Source organism: Salmo trutta, chromosome 29 (assembly GCF_901001165.1).
Source record: "Salmo trutta chromosome 29, fSalTru1.1, whole genome shotgun sequence".
NCBI lineage: Eukaryota > Metazoa > Chordata > Actinopteri > Salmoniformes > Salmonidae > Salmo > Salmo trutta.
In genome coordinates, this window is record NC_042985.1 from 16,997,195 (window position 1) to 17,017,455 (window position 20,261).

At 48.4% G+C, this 20,261-nt stretch overlaps 1 protein-coding gene across 1 annotated transcript in view; it reads right to left on the minus strand.

Annotated features, from left to right (window-relative positions):
• The window catches only part of LOC115167544 (alpha-ketoglutarate-dependent dioxygenase FTO), a 47,905-nt gene extending 29,559 nt beyond the window's left edge, over positions 1-18,346 (minus strand). Inside the window, exon 1 of the mRNA XM_029722075.1 lies at positions 18,212-18,346. Coding sequence (XP_029577935.1) covers positions 18,212-18,298 — 87 coding nt within the window. The 5' untranslated portion in view covers positions 18,299-18,346. The remainder of the gene's footprint in view (positions 1-18,211) is intronic.
• Between the last annotated feature and the right edge of the window lie 1,915 nt (positions 18,347-20,261).

Here is a 20,261-nt window from a genome sequence, read left to right on the forward strand (position 1 = left end):
GGTGCTGATGAGATCCAGGTGAATGGTTGGTGCTGCCAGGGGAATGGTTGGTGCTGATGAGATCCAGGTGAATGGTTGGTACTGATGAGCTCCAGGTGAATGGTTGGTGCTGATGAGCTCCAGGTGAATGGTTGGTGCTGATGAGCTCCAGGTGAATGGTTGGTGCTGATGAGCTCCAGGGGAATGGTTGGTGCTGATGAGCTCCAGGGGAATGGTTGGTGCTGATGAGCTCCAGGTCAATGGTTGGTGCTGCCAGGGGAATGGTTGGTGCTGATGAGATCCAGGTGAATGGTTGGTACTGATGAGCTCCAGGTGAATGGTTGGTGCTGATGAGCTCCAGGTCAATGGTTGGTGCTGATGAGCTCCAGGTGAATGGTTGGTGCTGATGAGCTCCAGGTGAATGGTTGGTGCTGATGAGCTCCAGGGGAATGGTTGGTGCTGATGAGCTCCAGGGGAATGGTTGGTGCTGATGAGCTCCAGGGGAATGGTTGGTGCTGATGAGCTCCAGGTCAATGGTTGGTGCTGCCAGGGGAATGGTTGGTGCTGATGAGATCCAGGGGAATGGTTGGTACTGATGAGCTCCATGTGAATGGTTGGTACTGATGAGCTCCAGGTGAATGGTTGGTGCTGATGAGCTCCAGGTGAATGGTTGGTGCTGACGAGCTCCAGGTAAATGGTTGGTGCTGATGAGCTCCAGGTGAATGGTTGGTGCTGATGAGCTCCAGGTGAATGGTTGGTGCTGATGAGCTCCAGGTGAATGGTTGGTGCTGATGAGCTCCAGGTCAATGGTTGGCGCTGATGAGCTCCAGGTGAATGGTTGGTACTGATGAGCTCCAGGTGAATGGTTGGTACTGATGAGCTCCAGGGGAATGGTTGGTGCTGATGAGCTCCAGGTGAATGGTTGGTGCTGATGAGCTCCAGGGGATTGGTTAGTGCTGATGAGCTCCAGGTCAATGGTTGGTGCTGCCAGGGGAATGGTTGGTGCTGATGAGATCCAGGGGAATGGTTGGTACTGATGAGCTCCATGTGAATGGTTGGCGCTGATGAGCTCCAGGTGAATGGTTGGTGCTGACGAGCTCCAGGTGAATGGTTGGTGCTGACGAGCTCCAGGTGAATGGTTGGTGCTGACGAGCTCCAGGTGAATGGTTGGTGCTGACGAGCTCCAGGTGAATGGTTGGTGCTGATGAGCTCCAGGTGAATGGTTGGTGCTGATGAGCTCCAGGTGAATGGTTGGTGCTGATGAGCTCCAGGTGAATGGTTGGTGCTGATGAGCTCCAGCTCCAGGTGAATGGTTGGTGCTGATGAGCTCCAGCTCCAGGTGAATGGTTGGTGCTGATGAGCTCCAGGTGAATGGTTGGTGCTGATGAGCTCCAGGTGAATGGTTGGTGCTGATGAGCTCCAGGTGAATGGTTGGTGCTGATGAGCTCCAGGTGAATGGTTGGTGCTGACGAGCTCCAGGTAAATGGTTGGTGCTGATGAGCTCCAGGTGAATGGTTGGTGCTGATGAGCTCCAGGTGAATGGTTGGTGCTGATGAGCTCCAGGTGAATGGTTGGTGCTGATGAGCTCCAGGTCAATGGTTGGTGCTGATGAGCTCCAGGTGAATGGTTGGTACTGATGAGCTCCAGGTGAATGGTTGGTACTGATGAGCTCCAGGTGAATGGTTGGTGCTGACGAGCTCCAGGTAAATGGTTGGTGCTGATGAGCTCCAGGTGAATGGTTGGTGCTGATGAGCTCCAGGTGAATGGTTGGTGCTGATGAGCTCCAGGTGAATGGTTGGTGCGGATGAGCTCCAGCTCCAGGTGAATGGTTGGTGCTGATGAGCTCCAGCTCCAGGTGAATGGTTGGTGCTGATGAGCTCCAGGTGAATGGTTGGTGCTGATGAGCTCCAGGTGAATGGTTGGTGCTGATGAGCTCCAGGTGAATGGTTGGTGCTGATAGGCTCCAGGTGAATGGTTGGTGCTGATGAGCTCCAGGGGAATGGTTGGTACGGGTGAGCTCCAGGTGAATGGTTGGTGCTGATGAGCTCCAGGTGAATGGTTGGTGCTGATGAGCTCCAGGTGAATGGTTGGTGCGGATGAGCTCCAGCTCCAGGTGAATGGTTGGTGCTGATGAGCTCCAGCTCCAGGTGAATGGTTGGTGCTGATGAGCTCCAGGTGAATGGTTGGTGCTGATGAGCTCCAGGTGAATGGTTGGTGCTGATGAGCTCCAGGTGAATGGTTGGTGCTGATGAGCTCCAGGTGAATGGTTGGTGCTGATGAGCTCCAGGTGAATGGTTGGTGCTGATGAGCTCCAGGGGAATGGTTGGTACGGGTGAGCTCCAGGTGAATGGTTGGTGCTGATGAGCTCCAGGTGAATGGTTGGTGCTGATGAGCTCCAGGTGAATGGTTGGTGCTGATGAGCTCCAGGTCAATGGTTGGTGCTGATGAGCTCCAGGTGAATGGTTGGTACTGATGAGCTCCAGGTGAATGGTTGGTGCTGACGAGCTCCAGGTAAATGGTTGGTGCTGATGAGCTCCAGGTGAATGGTTGGTGCTGATGAGCTCCAGGTGAATGGTTGGTGCTGATGAGCTCCAGGTGAATGGTTGGCGCTGATGAGCTCCAGGTGAATGGTTGGTACTGATGAGCTCCAGGTGAATGGTTGGTACTGATGAGCTCCAGGGGAATGGTTGGTGCTGATGAGCTCCAGGTGAATGGTTGGTGCTGATGAGCTCCAGGGGAATGGTAGGTGCTGATGAGCTCCAGGTCAATGGTTGGTGCTGCCAGGGGAATGGTTGGTGCTGATGAGATCCAGGGGAATGGTTGGCGCTGATGAGCTCCAGGTGAATGGTTGGTGCTGATGAGCTCCAGGTGAATGGTTGGTGCTGATGAGCTCCAGGTGAATGGTTGGTGCTGAGGAGCTCCAGGTGAATGGTTGGTGCTGATGAGCTCCAGGTGAATGGTTGGTGCTGATGAGCTCCAGGTGAATGGTTGGTGCTGATGAGCTCCAGGTGAATGGTTGGTGCGGATGAGCTCCAGCTCCAGGTGAATGGTTGGTGCTGATGAGCTCCAGCTCCAGGTGAATGGTTGGTGCTGATGAGCTCCAGGTGAATGGTTGGTGCTGATGAGCTCCAGGTGAATGGTTGGTGCTGATGAGCTCCAGGTGAATGGTTGGTGCTGATGAGCTCCAGGGGAATGGTTGGTGCTGATGAGCTCCAGGGGAATGGTTGGTACGGGTGAGCTCCAGGTGAATGGTTGGTGCTGATGAGCTCCAGGCGAATGGTTGGTGCTGATGAGCTCCAGGTGAATGGTTGGTGCTGATGAGCTCCAGGTCAATGGTTGGTGCTGATGAGCTCCAGGTGAATGGTTGGTACTGATGAGCTCCAGGTGAATGGTTGGTGCTGATGAGCTCCAGGTGAATGGTTGGTGCTGATGAGCTCCAGGTCAATGGTTGGTGCTGATGAGCTCCAGGTGAATGGTTGGTACTGATGAGCTCCAGGTGAATGGTTGGTACTGATGAGCTCCAGGTGAATAGTTTGTGCTGATGAGCTCCAGGTGAATGGTTGGTGCTGATGAGCTCCAGGGGAATGGCTGGTGCTGATGAGCTCCAGGGGAATGGTTGGTGCTGATGAGCTCCAGGGGAATGGTTGGTACTGATGAGCTCCAGGTGAATGGTTGGTACTGATGAGCCACAGGTGAATGTTTGGTACTGATGAGCCACAGGTGAATGGTTGGTGCTGATGAGCTCCAGGGGAATGGTTGGTGCTGATGAGCTCCAGGGGAATGGTTGGTGCTGATGAGCTCCAGGTCAATGGTTGGTGCTGATGAGCTCCAGGTGAATAGTTGGTGCTGATGAGCTCCAGGTGAATGGTTGGTACTGATGAGCTCCAGGTGAATGGTTGGTGCTGATGAGCTCCAGGTGAATGGTTGGTGCTGATGAGCTCCAGGTCAATGGTTGGTGCTGATGAGCTCCAGGTGAATGGTTGGTACTGATGAGCTCCAGGTGAATGGTTGGTACTGATGAGCTCCAGGTGAATAGTTGGTGCTGATGAGATCCAGGTGAATGGTTGGTGCTGATGAGCTCCAGGGGAATGGCTGGTGCTGATGAGCTCCAGGGGAATGGTTGGTGCTGATGAGCTCCAGGGGAATGGTTGGTACTGATGAGCTCCAGGTGAATGGTTGGTACTGATGAGCCACAGGTGAATGTTTGGTACTGATGAGCCACAGGTGAATGGTTGGTGCTGCTGAGCTCCAGGGGAATGGTTGGTGCTGATGAGCTCCAGGGGAATGGTTGGTGCTGATGAGCTCCAGGGGAATGGTTGGTACGGGTGAGCTCCAGGTGAATGGTTGGTACGGGTGAGCTCCAGGGGAATGGTTGGTACGGGTGAGCTCCAGGTGAATGGTTGGTGCTGATGAGCTCCAGGTCAATGGTTGGTACTGATGAGCTCCAGGGGAATGGTTGGTGCTGATGAGCTCCAGGTGAATGGTTGGTGCTGATGAGCTCCAGGGGAATGGTTGGTGCTGATGAGCTCCAGGTCAATGGTTGGTGCTGCCAGGGGAATGGTTGGTGCTGATGAGCTCCAGGGGAATGGTTGGTGCTGATGAGCTCCAGGTGAATGGTTGGTGCTGATGATCTCCAGGTGAATGGTTGGTGCTGAGGAGCTCCAGGTGAATGGTTGGTGCTGATGAGCTCCAGGTAAATGGTTGGTGCTGATGAGCTCCAGGTGAATGGTTGGTGCTGATGAGCTCCAGGTAAATGGTTGGTGCTGATGAGCTCCAGGTGAATGGTTGGTGCGGATGAGCTCCAGCTCCAGGTGAATGGTTGGTGCTGATGAGCTCCAGGTGAATGGTTGGTGCTGATGAGCTCCAGGTGAATGGTTGGTGCTGATGAGCTCCAGGTGAATGGTTGGTGCTGATGAGCTCCAGGGGAATGGTTGGTACGGGTGAGCTCCAGGTGAATGGTTGGTGCTGATGAGCTCCAGGCGAATGGTTGGTGCTGATGAGCTCCAGGTGAATGGTTGGTGCTGATGAGCTCCAGGTCAATGGTTGGTACTGATGAGCTCCAGGTGAATGGTTGGTGCTGATGAGCTCCAGGTGAATGGTTGGTGCTGATGAGCTCCAGGTCAATGGTTGGTGCTGATGAGCTCCAGGTGAATGGTTGGTACTGATGAGCTCCAGGTGAATGGTTGGTACTGATGAGCTCCAGGTGAATGGTTGGTGCTGATGAGCTCCAGGGGAATGGCTGGTGCTGATGAGCTCCAGGGGAATGGCTGGTGCTGATGAGCTCCAGGGGAATGGTTGGTACTGATGAGCTCCAGGTGAATGGTTGGTACTGATGAGCCACACGTGAATGGTTGGTACTGATGAGCCACAGGTGAATGGTTGGTGCTGATGAGCTCCAGGGGAATGGTTGGTGCTGATGAGCTCCAGGGGAATGGTTGGTGCTGATGGGCTCCAGGTCAATGGTTGGTGCTGATGAGCTCCAGGGGAATGGCTGGTGCTGATGAGCTCCAGGGGAATGGTTGGTACGGGTGAGCTCCAGGTGAATGGTTGGTACGGGTGAGCTCCAGGGGAATGGTTGGTACGGGTGAGCTCCAGGTGAATGGTTGGTACGGGTGAGCTCCAGAGGAATGGTTGGTACGGGTGAGCTCCAGGTGAATGGTTGGTGCTGATGAGCTCATTCCAGTGTGGGTCAGACCCAACTCATTTTCTTTTGTTTTACTGTATTATTGACTGTATGTTTTGTTTATTCCATGTGTAACTCTGTGTTGTTGTATGTGTCAAATTGCTTTGCTTTATCTTGGCCAGGTCGCAGTTGCAAATGAGAACTTGTTCTCAACTAGTCTACCTGGTTAAATAAATTTTAAATATTATTTTTTTTAAATAAATTTAGCCTAGCCTGAGACAGAACGTAAATGGGACTTGGTCACGTACTAGAAGATGTTGGCTGTTCCTAACTCCCCCCCCACCTCCACCCACACTGGTCTGAGGGAAGAGGGAGATATCACCGTGGTTACTGTTCACACTCCTGCTAATTATTAGAGCCAATCAGAGAGGTTAACAGGGCGGAGCCTGAGGAGATCATGTTCTGGGGCATTTAACATCTGGCAGAGATGGAGGTGAATACATTACACACTGGCCTCCTCCAATCCAAATAAAACACTCTTGACATCTGAAGTGTACTTAGCACAGAGGGGAGGGAGGGAGGGAGGGAGGGGTGTCGGCGAGCCAGCATCCCATATGGTGATGTCCAAGTGCCACCTAGTGAAAACCATGTGGCTCGTCCAGTCAAGTGACGGTCCTCCAGGCTCCAGAGGAGAGGGTGTCTGCCCCAGAAAACAGCCCAGACAGGAGGACCCATCTGGACTGAGACAGCTCTGTCACGGGCCTAGCTACCTATGGCACAGTCCAACATGGTCAACGCTAAGAAAGATCTATTGCCACCAATGCCAAAAATTAGACTAGGGACCCAATACCACTAACCTACTTTGCAAGAATGTGCAAGTCAATTTGCAACTGTTATGATTTTAGGTTATCCAAAGGTTACAAGTTAATTCAATCTCCAGTAGTATGGCGATTGTTTCTAGCCCTGCTGTTGGTCCTGGCTGCTACGCTGTGTTTGTTGTGATGGAGAAACAGATATGTGTCTATGGCTGTGTTTAGTAGCTATGGGCCATCCCCTCCCATCATTACTGGAGGTATAAATCACCCCCCCCCCCGTGCCCAGAGGTGAGAGAGATGAGAGTGGAGGTGAGCCTGAAATAATGCTGATGTCCCCCAGGGTCAGACCTCCATTATGGCCGCTTCAAAAACTATTAATCTGGCTTGTAGTCACTGGCCTAGAAATAATTACTTCATCTAACCTATGTAATACAGCATGACCAGCAGTCCAGTCAGGTCCAATTGGGTGGGGGAGAGAGAGAGGTTGGGGCAGAGAGGGGAGAGAGAAAGCCACAAATTACAGGCCCGTCTCTGCTGCTACTAGGTGACTGATGTACCACTCACCATCTGGATATGGCCTTTACACTAACACTGATTTACACACACACACACACACACACACACACACACACACACTGGTCTGGTGAGCCAAGGCACACACACAACATTTAATGTTTTTGCAATGTGGTCACAATATACTCAGCAATCCCTAACAGGGTCTGACTAAAATAACTTACTAAAAGATAACACCCATTCAACCACTAATCACTAAGGTGAAACAGCCAGGGAACAGAGTCCAGTATATTCACTGTAACCCACCAGAACAACACACCAAATGGAACCCCTGACTTCCTAAGTAGTGCACTACCTCTGACCAGAGCTCTATGGGTCCTGGTCAGAAGTAGTGCACTACAGGGTGCCATTTGGGACACAACCAGAGTGTTGTTCTATCTAGTGTGAGGTCGGACAGACGTCCACCTCTCTAACCACTGCTCAACACTGCCACCTAGAGATGTAGGACAAACTGCTAGTCATCACCAACACCACACCACTATGACGGTGAAATAATCCACCACAACATCCTACCACCCACATACCCACCCACATACCCACCCACCCACATACCCACCCGCATACCCACCCACATACCCACCCACATACCCACACACCATAAAATTCAGTGCAGTCCGTCTCCATAAATGTCACAGTGAAGTATGGAATGACATGAATAAATCCAACAACCATGAGTCTCCAGTCAGTCAGTGGAGGCATGGCTACATCGCTGGCTGTCACAGATGGCATCCCAGGTGGAGATTTAATTAGTTAGGGTTGAAGTCAGTCTCCCTTGTTGTCTGGGGGTCCTCGCTCGGCACGCGCTACTGTAAACATGTTCTATATCCTAATCAGGTGTCACCGCCGCGTTTGATCAGTCTGCTAAAACTTGTCACAAATCCCCGGCAGAGAGAGAGAGGGAGGGGGGAGGGGGAGGAGGAGGGAGGACAGAGGGAAGGAGCGGGGAGAACAAAAGGAAGGAGCTGTCAGAGGGAGAGAGAGGGGGAGACGGAGGAGAGTTTGCCCATTAGCAGCATTCTCCTTCTCTCTCCTGCTGCCCATAGTGAGGAGTCACCTGGTGACAGGCAGCTCCAGGTCTCTGCTACACAACACAGGGACTTCACTTCTCTTCACCACCGTCAGCACTATACACACTAACACACCTGATCACTAGAACAACCACATACTCCAGCTAAACACTCACGTAGTAAACTAGTTTCTGTTGTTTACCCAAAAAACTGAGATAAGCCTACAAGCTGCACCCCTTTTTGGTTTCTGCAAACACTTTCAATAGTGGGTCTCTTTCTTTAAAAGCTCCAAATCAGAGACAGACAGCTCCCCTGCAGAATGAGAGGAGACAGCAGGCAGTGGAGTTGGTATAGGAACACACGCACCATTACATACTGTTTACCTTGCATTTATGTTGATATTGAATATATTAGCCGATTGAACCTCCTAAGAACACTGCAGAGTGACAAGCCGGAATCCGTCTTTGTAACTACCATGGCAACGGAGATTACCACAAATAGAAAAAAATCTAAAACCTCTGAATAGAACGATACATAAATTAATTAAAGGACACAAAAACAAGCAGAGAATTAAAGTTAGAACATCTGTCAGAGACTTAGCTTCCCATCCTAATACCAGTGTTAGAACATTTATACCCTTGAAGTGAATGATCCCTTCTTTAATTGACAGTCAAGGAAAAGTGGTTGCAGCAGCATCCTGTAGCCGCTGATAAGAAAGCTTTCCCCCTCTCCCCCCCAAAAAACAGTTTAAAGAACCTTGGCACTAATCCCTATTGTCATCCCAGTGCAGTGGAAGGACTTACAAATAGCGATAACTCGACAGAGGCTGTCTGTTCCTGAGGAGTTAGGGACAGGGTAGCCGTCGCACGCTGGAGAATCAGTCACTTAGATTAATACAATCCATACGCAGCGTCAGTCAGGCATGACACTAGACTGTCACTGCATTTACATCCCAGTCCATCCCTACCGTTCTATATGACAATGTGTTTAAGAAGGTCCACTCACATCACAAAGAGCCTCCCTCTCTCTCTGTGTGTTGGTGGATAACACCCCGTCATATGATGTGCTTCACTGGGGATCCTGGAAACAACAACTTTGCAAAGCTTTGTATCACAATGTTTACATACGGAATGGGTGCCACTGTCACTCACACAAGTAGGCCAAACACACACACACACACACACACAGACACACACACAAGCACGTAAACTTGTAGAAAGCGTTGTTTATTGAGATAGGAATAGGAGGTTTTTTGGGCAGAATACAAAGAGAACAGCTAGACTAAACTGATGAGCTTCAGAAGAGGACTAACCTAACCAAAAACTCCACAGATTATCAAAAACAAACAGCAACATAACTGATCAAACCAGAAATAAAATGATAAGACTATTGTGGCAGAACACAAGGCTAATAGATGGGATCTCAGCCACTGCTGAGCCTCAGTGTTTAGGCTGTACATCTGTGTGACTCCTCCACTTCAGCAGTCCTGAGACAAATGACATTGGCTGCCCTCGACATTACAGGGCCAGGGCAGGCATGACACTAGGGCTGACAACTGAACACACACAACACACCCCTAGCTGCCTTGATAAACACACACACACACATTTACCCCACACACACACAGCCCAAAACAGCACTGACACAACCTCTCTCCCTCCACCTCCCTCTCTCTCCATCTCACAGGAGACAACCCTGACTTCAGGTCCTTACCCAGGCAAGTGGATCTGACCTGCTGCCCCCAGTCAGCCTCATCTGAATACACAGAGACAGGAACAGGAGAGGAAGGGAAATCTGCCTATATTATGATGGGAAGAGAGGAGAAGAAGAGAGGAGAAGAAGAGAGGAGCGGGGGATGAGATGCCGTCAGGGGGCTCTCTTCTTTATGCACGTATAATCATGTGGTTGACAGCACCGGTGGGAAGAATTATGGACTGTTGAACAAAAGGTTGAGGTCTGGCTGGCTGGTGATGGGATGGTACCTGGATGAAGAGGCAGGCAGGCAGCTAGGCAGTGTTGGGGCCTGACAGTGGTGGACTTATGACAAGTACCACCGCGCACACACACACACACACACGGTACCTCCTCGCCATCCGCTCGCACCAAAGTCTGTCACTCAGAATGGGCCAAGAACGCTGCACGTTAGAGTGAGCGAGGGGGGTGGAGAGAGGATTGAGGGGGGTTCTGGTCAGAGGTTAAGCGCAGAGAAGACAGCAATGAAAGGCAACTGTCATGCACCAGCGCACGCTGAGGAGAGCCTGTCTCATGGAGAACATGCAAAGAAGGACTGCTCTCCGAGTCCTGACAACAGCCCTCCTCCTCACCCCTATTACCATCACTACCCCACACAGTACACACACAGTACACACACATAACTCAGCCCCTCTAAAACAGAGTGGCGGCAATACACCACAGAAGGCAATGCCTGCCTGACAGCATGCCAATCAAACTGATGACCCCTTCTCTAACATAGCAGACGCATGACTAAAGTTAGCTGGGCTCATGAACAAACACACAGGCTGAGAGAGAATCACTGAAAGATGAAGAGGCTACCTGGCTGGCATCAACAGGTATCATGGAATATCCAAAGAAATGATCCATCAAATGGTCTTGGCTTATTTTAAAATGAAATAAGCACTGTAATATCTGACTTCAGGTAGAGAAAGGTATTTTATGAATGGTGGTTGGTGGGTAAGGCAAGGAAGAGGCAAGGCACTCCAGCTGGCTAGGTTACACTTGGCTCCAGTGATGGGGCAGCGGGGCACTACCATCCCTCTCCCTCCTCAGTCTCCCCTGGGCAGTGTACTACAGTACTACATGCCAGGTACTTTCATTACACACGTTTATGGAAAATATCTTATGATGTACAAATTAACAGTTACAATTTACAGGGCCTTATGAAAGTGGCCTCCTGCAGTTTTTGTGAATGGAGGCTATTGAAGCAGTCATCAGAAGCAGATGTTGGCCAAGTCTAACGTTAGCTAACTGCTAGGTAGCTCAGCTTTATTGGAAAGGTGAGTCATTACAAAGGAAAATAAATTCACAAATAAACAGCAGCACCACCAGCCCTGTAATAGAAATGGAGCAGGTGGATTCATAGGGAGAGCAGGCCTTCTGAGAGCTACAATAGGTAGGCTAGCTTTACTGCTATAGGACCAACAGCAAAAGAAAGTTAACCTACATGATGAACGCTAAAGACAGCCTTGAAAGAAGAGACTGCACCTCAAGTGTTGTCTAGTCACTGTCCTTGTGACAGATGGCCTTATTAGGAAAATTAGATTAAATTAGAGGACTGCTGCAGTCTTCTCGTCCTCTCCCTCTCTCATCGTTAGTATCTGTCTCTCTCTAGTGTGCCCCCCCCCCACACACACATACGTACAGATTCAAATGAAAATAATGACCTCCCTAGATTGAAGCCTTGAGTGGCTAATGAACCCCCCTGAGTCCCCTCTGTCTGAGGTGAGCGGGTCATTCCCATGTTTATTTAGTACGGCACCACCACACACACACACACACACACACACACACACACCACCTATTGATCAGATGATTATTCCATGTATATCACCGCAGATAGGCCTCTGACTGACTGATGAACTCTGGGTCACACTGAACGTAAACTCATTGACTCTGACAGCTGAGATGATCCATTGTCACAGCAGCTCGTTTGGGAAAATACGCAGACATCAGCAATAATATGCCAATGCTAATATGAACTGCTAGGTAGAGCTGATGATGACATGGGATCTGTCAACGGAGAGGGTCGCCCACAGCTAACAAGCTAACAGCCTGCTCTGAACAAAACCTGGAACTGGTGGGAAATATTACTTCTGAAACGGAGCAACTAGGCCGATTTCTGCTGACAATCCAGTTAGGTATTACTTCAAAGAAAATCCTGAATAAATGTACCATTTCTTCAATAGTAATAAAGTATGAATAAAGTAACTATGTAGAAGACACTAAATCTTTGTTCATCTGCCAGATGAGTTGAACATAACATCCTCTGTTATATGTTCATCCTTAGTGTTTTCAACATACACTAAATCCCAAGCCCTTTAGCCAAACCGTGTGGATGGACGTGCTGTGTAAAGTGTCATCTATCATATGGCTGCTGTGATGGCTAACATCAGGAGAGGAACCTAGGCTATGTCCCAGTGTGCATCCAAAATGGCACCCTATTCCGTACATAGCTCACTACTTTTTATCAGTGCCCTGGTCAAAAGTAGTGCACTATATAGGGAATAGGGTGGAATTTGGGATAACTCCTCAAGCTGTTTTTTCCCTCTGGATGTTTAGTAGGATCACAGATGCTCTTAAACACATACATGTCCGTGGGCCCTGGCAGCTAGAGGCGGCTGTAGACATAGGACCTGAGACACCACAGAGAGAGCAGCCAGGCCGGGCTGTAAAAGTTGATATCCACCCAGATGCAAACCAAATGTAGACATCGTCAACCCTTAAATGGTCCTACATTTAAAGCAGACCACTATAAAGGGGGTAAGGATAAGAGAAGAGACCTGTATGTAGACACACATCTAGATCACTACACATGAAGAGACATATTATATACTGCACTGTGTGGCTGTTGACAGGGATGTAGGACTACTTACTGAGAAACCATATTTCAGATATAAACAGTTTGTAGTGTATCTAACTCCCAGAAAAGGGTACGATAGCTGGTTCCGTGTCAGTGCCATTACTGCAAATAAAATGTGCTATAAATGTGCTCTTTGTTGCCAAGAGATCAAAGAAACCCTGTAGCTGGCAAAAACAATGGTAAAAACAATAGCAACCCAAGTCCTTCTTCCATCACTGACACATTGCCACTGCCAGGCATGTGGCTTAAAGGCTGTAGTGTTGGGTTTACCAAGCTGATCTGTAAACAACACAAAAACAGCCCAGATATATCCAGGCTAAGCTCCAATAACTAAGACAAGGTATAAAGAGGTAAAGAAGGTGGGGGGGGGGGGGTGCTTATAGCCACAGACTAATCAACCCTCCTCGTCGTTCTCATATCAGATCAATGAACTACCCGGGGCCTTGGGCCCACTGCCACACCACCACACAGGCACTACATTACACACAAAACTTCATATTCATTCATTGATTTACTTTTCAGAATAGTATATCATTGAACTCCAATGGGACTAAAAACAGAGGCTGGGGCTGAGGTCAAGCCCACTTGCATGGACAGATGTTTGCACAATATTGATGGCCCAAGCAGAAATAAATGACTAAATATCCCGATCGATACCTAGTTTCCCTAGCCGGGCCTGTGCGACAGCAGATACATAAATACATCTTTATGGCTACAGGAATGGTCCCTAATGAAGAGTGGATAAATGCTCCCCTGAAGGTAAACTCTTTGATTAGCTGAGGCCAGAGGTGACGCCCGGTTGGGGAGGGCAGAGGCGATATGCTGACATGGAAATGCCATACCTTCCATTGACTGAGGAGTCTAATGGTTAAGAGGGGCTAAGTTACTGAGGGGGCAACCAGGATATGACAGGTCACAAGCCTTGAGCAGCTCGTTCTGTGCTACCTGACCTCCTATCCATTTGTAATGGTAATAGCATGGATCAGCAGCATTCTCAATCATACTCATAGTCAATAACGCACATATTGTTTCAATTCTACATGTAGCCTAGCTCTGTTTTGACTGTATCACTGGGCTGGAGAGGATACTGTTGAAACAAATCCTCTGCATTTCATCTCCAGCCACCTCAAGCACGAAGGCCCTAGCTGTCAGTGGTTAAGACGTATGAAAGAGGGGACATGAGACTGTAATCAGGCCAGACCATCGTCATCATCATCATCATCATCATCAGGAGCAGCAGTACTGGGCTCCAGCTCTCTGTCTCCCTCATGGTGAAGAGACAGTGGTGCTGATGACACTAGATAGAGGATCTGGATGGAGCTGCCTGCTCTTATTTACAGCACAGCTCAATTACCAAGGACAACACCAAGCAGGCTCATCACTCAGCTTTCCCTTCACTGCTCCACAGTGACCAACAGGGCCATAAAGAGGAAGGAACCAGATCATTCCCTGCTCCTTAATTAAATGAGAGCAAAGCTGTTGACTTAATTTCCCTCCTCTCCATAAGCAGACCCTCCTCTTTCTCACCGTCTCACTCAGCAAAGCAGCCCCCACCCACATTGAGCTGGCCAGCCCTCCAACCAATGAAGACCTCCCGGTCATCATCCCTGCTCGGCCCTAAATCAACAGCTGGATAAACAGCCTCCACGGTGGGTTAGTGCCGGTCCCCATGCAGTCACAAGAGGCCGAGGGCCAGGGGGCTCCAGGGGGCCGAGTCAGGAGCCGGATCGACACCTCAACAGCGATAAGTAATTCTGTGTTGGATTAGCAGCATGATGGCCTAATCAATACAGGGTGATACACTCAGGCCATTAGGAATGCAGGGAGGAAATGGCCCCCTCTGGTAATAAAGCAGGCCTTATGTCTGGCTGTTCCTTCATCAGATCTCTCCATTAGTGTAATGGTACTATTATCAGCCACAGCAAAAGACGTATTTTACCAGGGAACCTTTTTTCAGCCGGACGGACCGGGCCCTGCTGGAGGGGGACTGACAGAGTCAGGGAGGGAGAGCCATGCAGTGAGGAGTGGAGAAATGTACTCTCGCTCTCTCTTCCTCCTTCCCCAGGCCCGGATGTAAATCTCTCTCTCTAGCTGCCCGGCTCCTATGTATTCTTAAGCGTGTTTTATGTCAGCTCCCAACACTATTTCTCCATTATTGGCTCATTAATAGAACTAGCAGTGTGTTAGCGGTGGGTAAGAGATGGCCGCCGGAGCAGGGGAAAGGTGCTGAATGTGCTGAATGTGACACCCCCTCATGCTAAAACAACCAGAGCTGACATGACAGCACACCCGGCATTAGTCGCCATAAATCGTTACCTTAACACTAATTCACCGGGTAACATTTTGTGGGGGGATTGATTAACCATGTCTGGATGTGTGGCCACATAATCAGCTTTTACCTCTCTAGTTGTTCATTTAACAGAATTTCCAAGGGAAACACAAAACATTTTAATGAGTGTTGAGGAATGAAATACCCTAAACAGCTTGAACTAGCTGCCACAACCAGAGGAAACCAATGAGGCTGATCTGAGCAATGTTCTGGGCTCAGCCAGGGCCTCAGCACAACATCTGGTGAACCTATGTGGTCATTACTTAGCCTGACATTCCCCTGAAATATATTTCCACTTTTTCTCTGTTCCATCAACACTTTATACACGTCATCACATAGACAGCAGCTATCGTCAAAGACAACGTCAAAGACAACGTCAAAGACAACGTCAAGGAAGTAGGTTGCGGGTCAATTCCATTTATATTCAGTTTACGCAGGACGTGTATATAAAAATTCATACACCTTTATTTCTAAAATAATAGACATGTTTCAAACCATGAATTTCCTTTACAATAACCTGCTGGCATTAGTGAATAAACATGTTATTGATCACAATATATTACAAGCAGGCATATTAGTTATGGCTTTTTAGTTGATGAAACAGACAAACATGAGACAGTACTGCTCTCAGAATCATGGGTAATCCATGGTTGTCCTGCACATTGTATTGGATGTGGTTAAATTGAGAGACTACCTTTATAAAACAGGTTGGGAGTTATGTTCAGTAGGCTTTCATGATAAATAGCTTGCCTTCACTAAACTAGCAAAATGACAGGGGAAACAACTCACTGACTGAGTCTAACTGCAAACACACTCACTTATGAGACTACAGTTATATCCCCACATCCCCAGTTATTACATATGATGATAAACTGAACCACTGCACTGTGTCCCTGCCCTATAACAAGCCACTGGGATTAATGCAGCTCCTCTAATTTGGGACTGTTCTGTGGTTTTTCAGCCATTTTACCATTACAATACCCCGTCCTCATTCCTCAATCATCCTTTTATTATTTGTCTAAAAGAGGAAGCAGAACCATTAGCTAGGTCTGAGTCTGCTCTGTGTGTGTGTGTGTGTGTGTGTGTGTGTGTGTGTGTGTGTGTCTGCTCCATGCTGCCTGCACCCACCTGGGGGCCAGCTGGAAAGCGTTCTCGCTCTCATCTGGTCATCATGGCCGCTCTCTCAGCTCTTCATAAACAGGAGGAACCACGTCCTACATAGTTTCTGTGCTGTCAGACATGATCCAAACACATGTGCCATGGCAGACTGTGGCGAGGCCAAGGCTGGGAGCTGCTGGGACTGACTGACTTGGAGAGAGCAGACCTGGGTTCAAATTCTATTTGAAATCTTCAAAAACTTTGAGTGATTGCTCTAGCCTGCCTAGAGTGCCAGATGGGTGGGGCTTGCAGTGTTAGGACTATTATATTGGTCCAGTAAGCCAGTCATGCTCAATCACAGATAAAGTGTTTGAAACGATTTTGAATAGTATTTGAACGCAGGTCTGGATGAGCCTGAGTAGAGCAGTCTGCATGGGCCCAGCAGTAGGGGGTAGCTAAGGAGGTCTGGATGAGCCTGAGCAGAGCAGTCTGCATGGGCCCAGCAGTAGGGGGTAGCTAGGGAGGTCTGGATGAACCTGAGCAGAGCAGTCTGCATGGGCCCAGCAGTAGGGGTAGCTAAGGAGGTCTGGATGAACCTGAGCAGAGCAGTCTGCATGGGCCCAGCAGTAGGGGGTAGCTAGGGAGGTCTGGATGAACCTGAGCAGAGCAGTCTGCATGGGCCCAGCAGTAGGGGGTAGCTAGGGAGGTCTGGATGAGCCTGAGCAGAGCAGTCTGCATGGGCCTAGCAGTAGGGGGTAGCTAAGGAGGTCTGGATGAGCCTGAGCAGAGCAGTCTGCATGGGCCCAGCAGTAGGGGGTAGCTAGGGAGGTCTGGATGAACCTGAGCAGAGCAGTCTGCATGGGCCCAGCAGTAGGGGGTAGCTAAGGAGGTCTGGATGAACCTGAGCAGAGCAGTCTGCATGGGCCCAGCAGTAGGGGGTAGCTAAGGAGGTCTGGATGAACCTGAGCAGAGCAGTCTGCATGGGCCCAGCAGTAGGGGGTAGCTAAGGAGGTCTGGATGAGCCTGAGCAGAGCAGTCTGCATGGGCCCAGCAGTAGGGGTATCTAGGGAGGTCTGGATGAACCTGAGCAGAGCAGTCTGCATGGGCCCAGCAGTAGGGGGTAGCTAAGGAGGTCTGGATGAGCCTGAGCAGAGCAGTCTGCATGGGCCCAGCAGTAGGGGTATCTAGGGAGGTCTGGATGAACCTGAGCAGAGCAGTCTGCATGGGCCCAGCAGTAGGGGGTAGCTAGCGAGGTCTGGATGAGCCTGAGCAGAGCAGTCTGCATGGGCCCAGCAGTAGGGGGTAGCTAGGGAGGTCTGGATGAACCTGAGCAGAGCAGTCTGCATGGGCCCAGCAGTAGGGGTAGCTAAGGAGGTCTGGATGAACAGAACAGCCTTTACTTTTCCTCTATTTCTCTCCATCTAGTTACACAACCCACAAACACAGCACATCCAGACCAGACCACAGCACCCCTAATCACAGCAGGCCTCTTCGGCAGTGGGGTCTGCTACCTACTATAAAGCCTGGGTATGCCCAACATGTCACACCTTTACATTGATCAACTATTTCATTCTCAATCACGTTTACACAAACGCCAGTCAATGCGGTTACTATTCATTGTTTTGAACAGCATCCCAGGACAATCCAGCAGCCATCATAGTCCTTTGCGTTTGAGAGATGTGTCTATAATTATTACCTGCAATAGAATTGGACCACTCGCACACAGCCAGAAGCTGCTCTCCTCCAACTCACAGGGTAGAACACCTCCCCATACAATTATGGAGCAAGAGTATTCTGATTTTGAGGGAGTCTGACTTGAAAACATTGAATATAGGGGACTTTTAACATGCAACGTGTCTAAATCAATATTCAAGCCTTCACGGCGATCCAATCAGTTTATTGTAGCACAGTCTTCACCCATGTCTAAACTGTAATACTGAAAGCAAAAACAGTGTAGGCCTATCTGTAACGATAAAGCTGTTAATAACAGCGATGCTCCATTGTAAGTGAATGAAGAGGAAACCACAATAAAGCCAGAAATCATGCAGGCTGATGTGTAGCTACATAGACAACTGCAGCTTTCCAGCCTTCAAAATGACCCAAGCATCACCGCATTTGGAACATAAAGTTCTGAGAGAACGAGTCCACTGTGTGTTTGCCAGAGCTAAGGGAGAATAACGCTATGAATACCTTTCTTCTCTTCTCGCTCTCACTGCCACCCGATCGTTTCATGTTTCCTAGAGTTGTGTTTACACACCCGCTTTCACTGCAGCTCATCTTGGTAGTTGTAGTTCCAACAGAAGAATTACAATAAAACTTAGAGCGCTATTAAATAAACAGAGCATATAAAATGAACGGGTGCCTGTAATAACAACCTAGCTACAAATACGGGCTATGAAAGAATACCTTTCTGATCACAATCTAGTATTAATTTGCTTCGAATGAAAATGGAAAACTTCATATCCCGACGCACGGAAAAGAGGAAATACGTTCAAGCGTAATTTGACTCAGCCGGATGGGGATTCTTGTGCGTAGTGGGCACAGCAGCTACAATAATACTAGATCTTCAAATCATATGTAAGCCATACCATCCTCACAATAACGTTGAGATAATTGTATACATCTGGTAAATCTTCCAGCTGCTCTTTTGATGTCCATGAGCGCGTTCATTATAAAATGCACAAAAGTACTTTAGCAATTGAACATGGCAAAACAATGGTTTAAAACACAAAATACTACAGCACGTGGATCAAATAAAACGAATAAAGTAGCTGAAATAATGATTGCCAATAATAAGGTAAACTTCAATTAAATGTATTTCCACATGTTGTGACTTTTATATTTTCAAATAGGCCTAGCCAATACATTACAATGACATTTTAGAAGAAATAGCTAAAGGTTTGGGCAGTTTGAACTTTTTTTTTTGCTGCTTGGGTTTTTTCTTGTGTAGCCTAAATCAAAAGCAGCATTTTGTAACTTGTGTAAAAATAGCAATCATGGTTTGAACATGCTCCAAGACTCCAACACTGCCAAGACTCTTTCAACTCTTGCATCTCAAATCCAGGTGCTTTACTGCAAAAAGGTATTGGCTGCCTCGACATAGACAGACACACAACACATTCTACTCACCACCAATTGTGAAAGCAAATCATAAGCGTGCTGTTTACAGTATGGGAGCATTTATGTATGGTATCACATGCAGACAATATTCCCTCTACCTTGGGTTCAACCAAATACCTAGTAACATACTGTGAATAGTGTTGAGATGTGCTCTGTCTGTTATTCTTATTGCTTCATACACACTCACACACACACACACACACACGGGGGAGGGGGGGGGGGGCTGCAAGATTGGAAACACCTGCTTTGTATTACCATTACAGACTTTGATCACTGTCTTCATTAGTTTCCTTTGTAATCTCTTTCCTTTTATGGTAGAGCTGAACTAAGTGAACTGGGCACACTGATTTAACACATGTTCCATTCACCTGTCTTGTAAAAAGCTCAAAAGCTCTCCTGCTTTCAAATGTGTTGGTGTCTCTGGCATCCTTTGGCAATAAACAGAAAATGGTTCTTTTGATTCCTATTTATAACCTACATTTTCTCTCTATCCCCGTTTTCTTCAGAAGAAAATCTGTATGAAAAATATATTTGGAAACACTTTGGCAAAACTGGATCCACGTGCATATTAGAACATAAACATATGGGGGCATATAGGAGGGTTTAGGACAGAGCTAATAGAGAGAACATTTGTTATATATGTTATAAATATCCATTTTAACTGGTAATTTCCCAAACCCCTGTCTTTCCCCATCAACCCAATCCATCATTATATTCCTCATGTGTGTTAAACTACCTTTCATACTACCCCTGTCAATCATATCTCTGGATGAAAAACATTTCACAGACAAGCAGAAGGGAACTCTGACTCCACATCTCATTTTCCCTTGTCAGATTGTGTGTGTGTGTGTGTGTGTGTGTGTGTGTGTGTGTGTGTGTGTGTGTGTGTGTGTGTGTGTGTGTGTGTGTGTGTGTGTGTGTGTGTGTGTGTCACATATTTCTCTGTCAGATTGTCTGGAACAGCACAGCGGGGGCACTGGAACTGATCCTAATGCTCAGGTCCTTCATGGTAAAACAGACAATTTACAACCTCCCAACAATAATGGTCATTTGTCATGTAGCCAATCAGGCTATTTACTCCCCACCTCTCCTCTGATGTCCATCTCACAGGGTTCAGCAC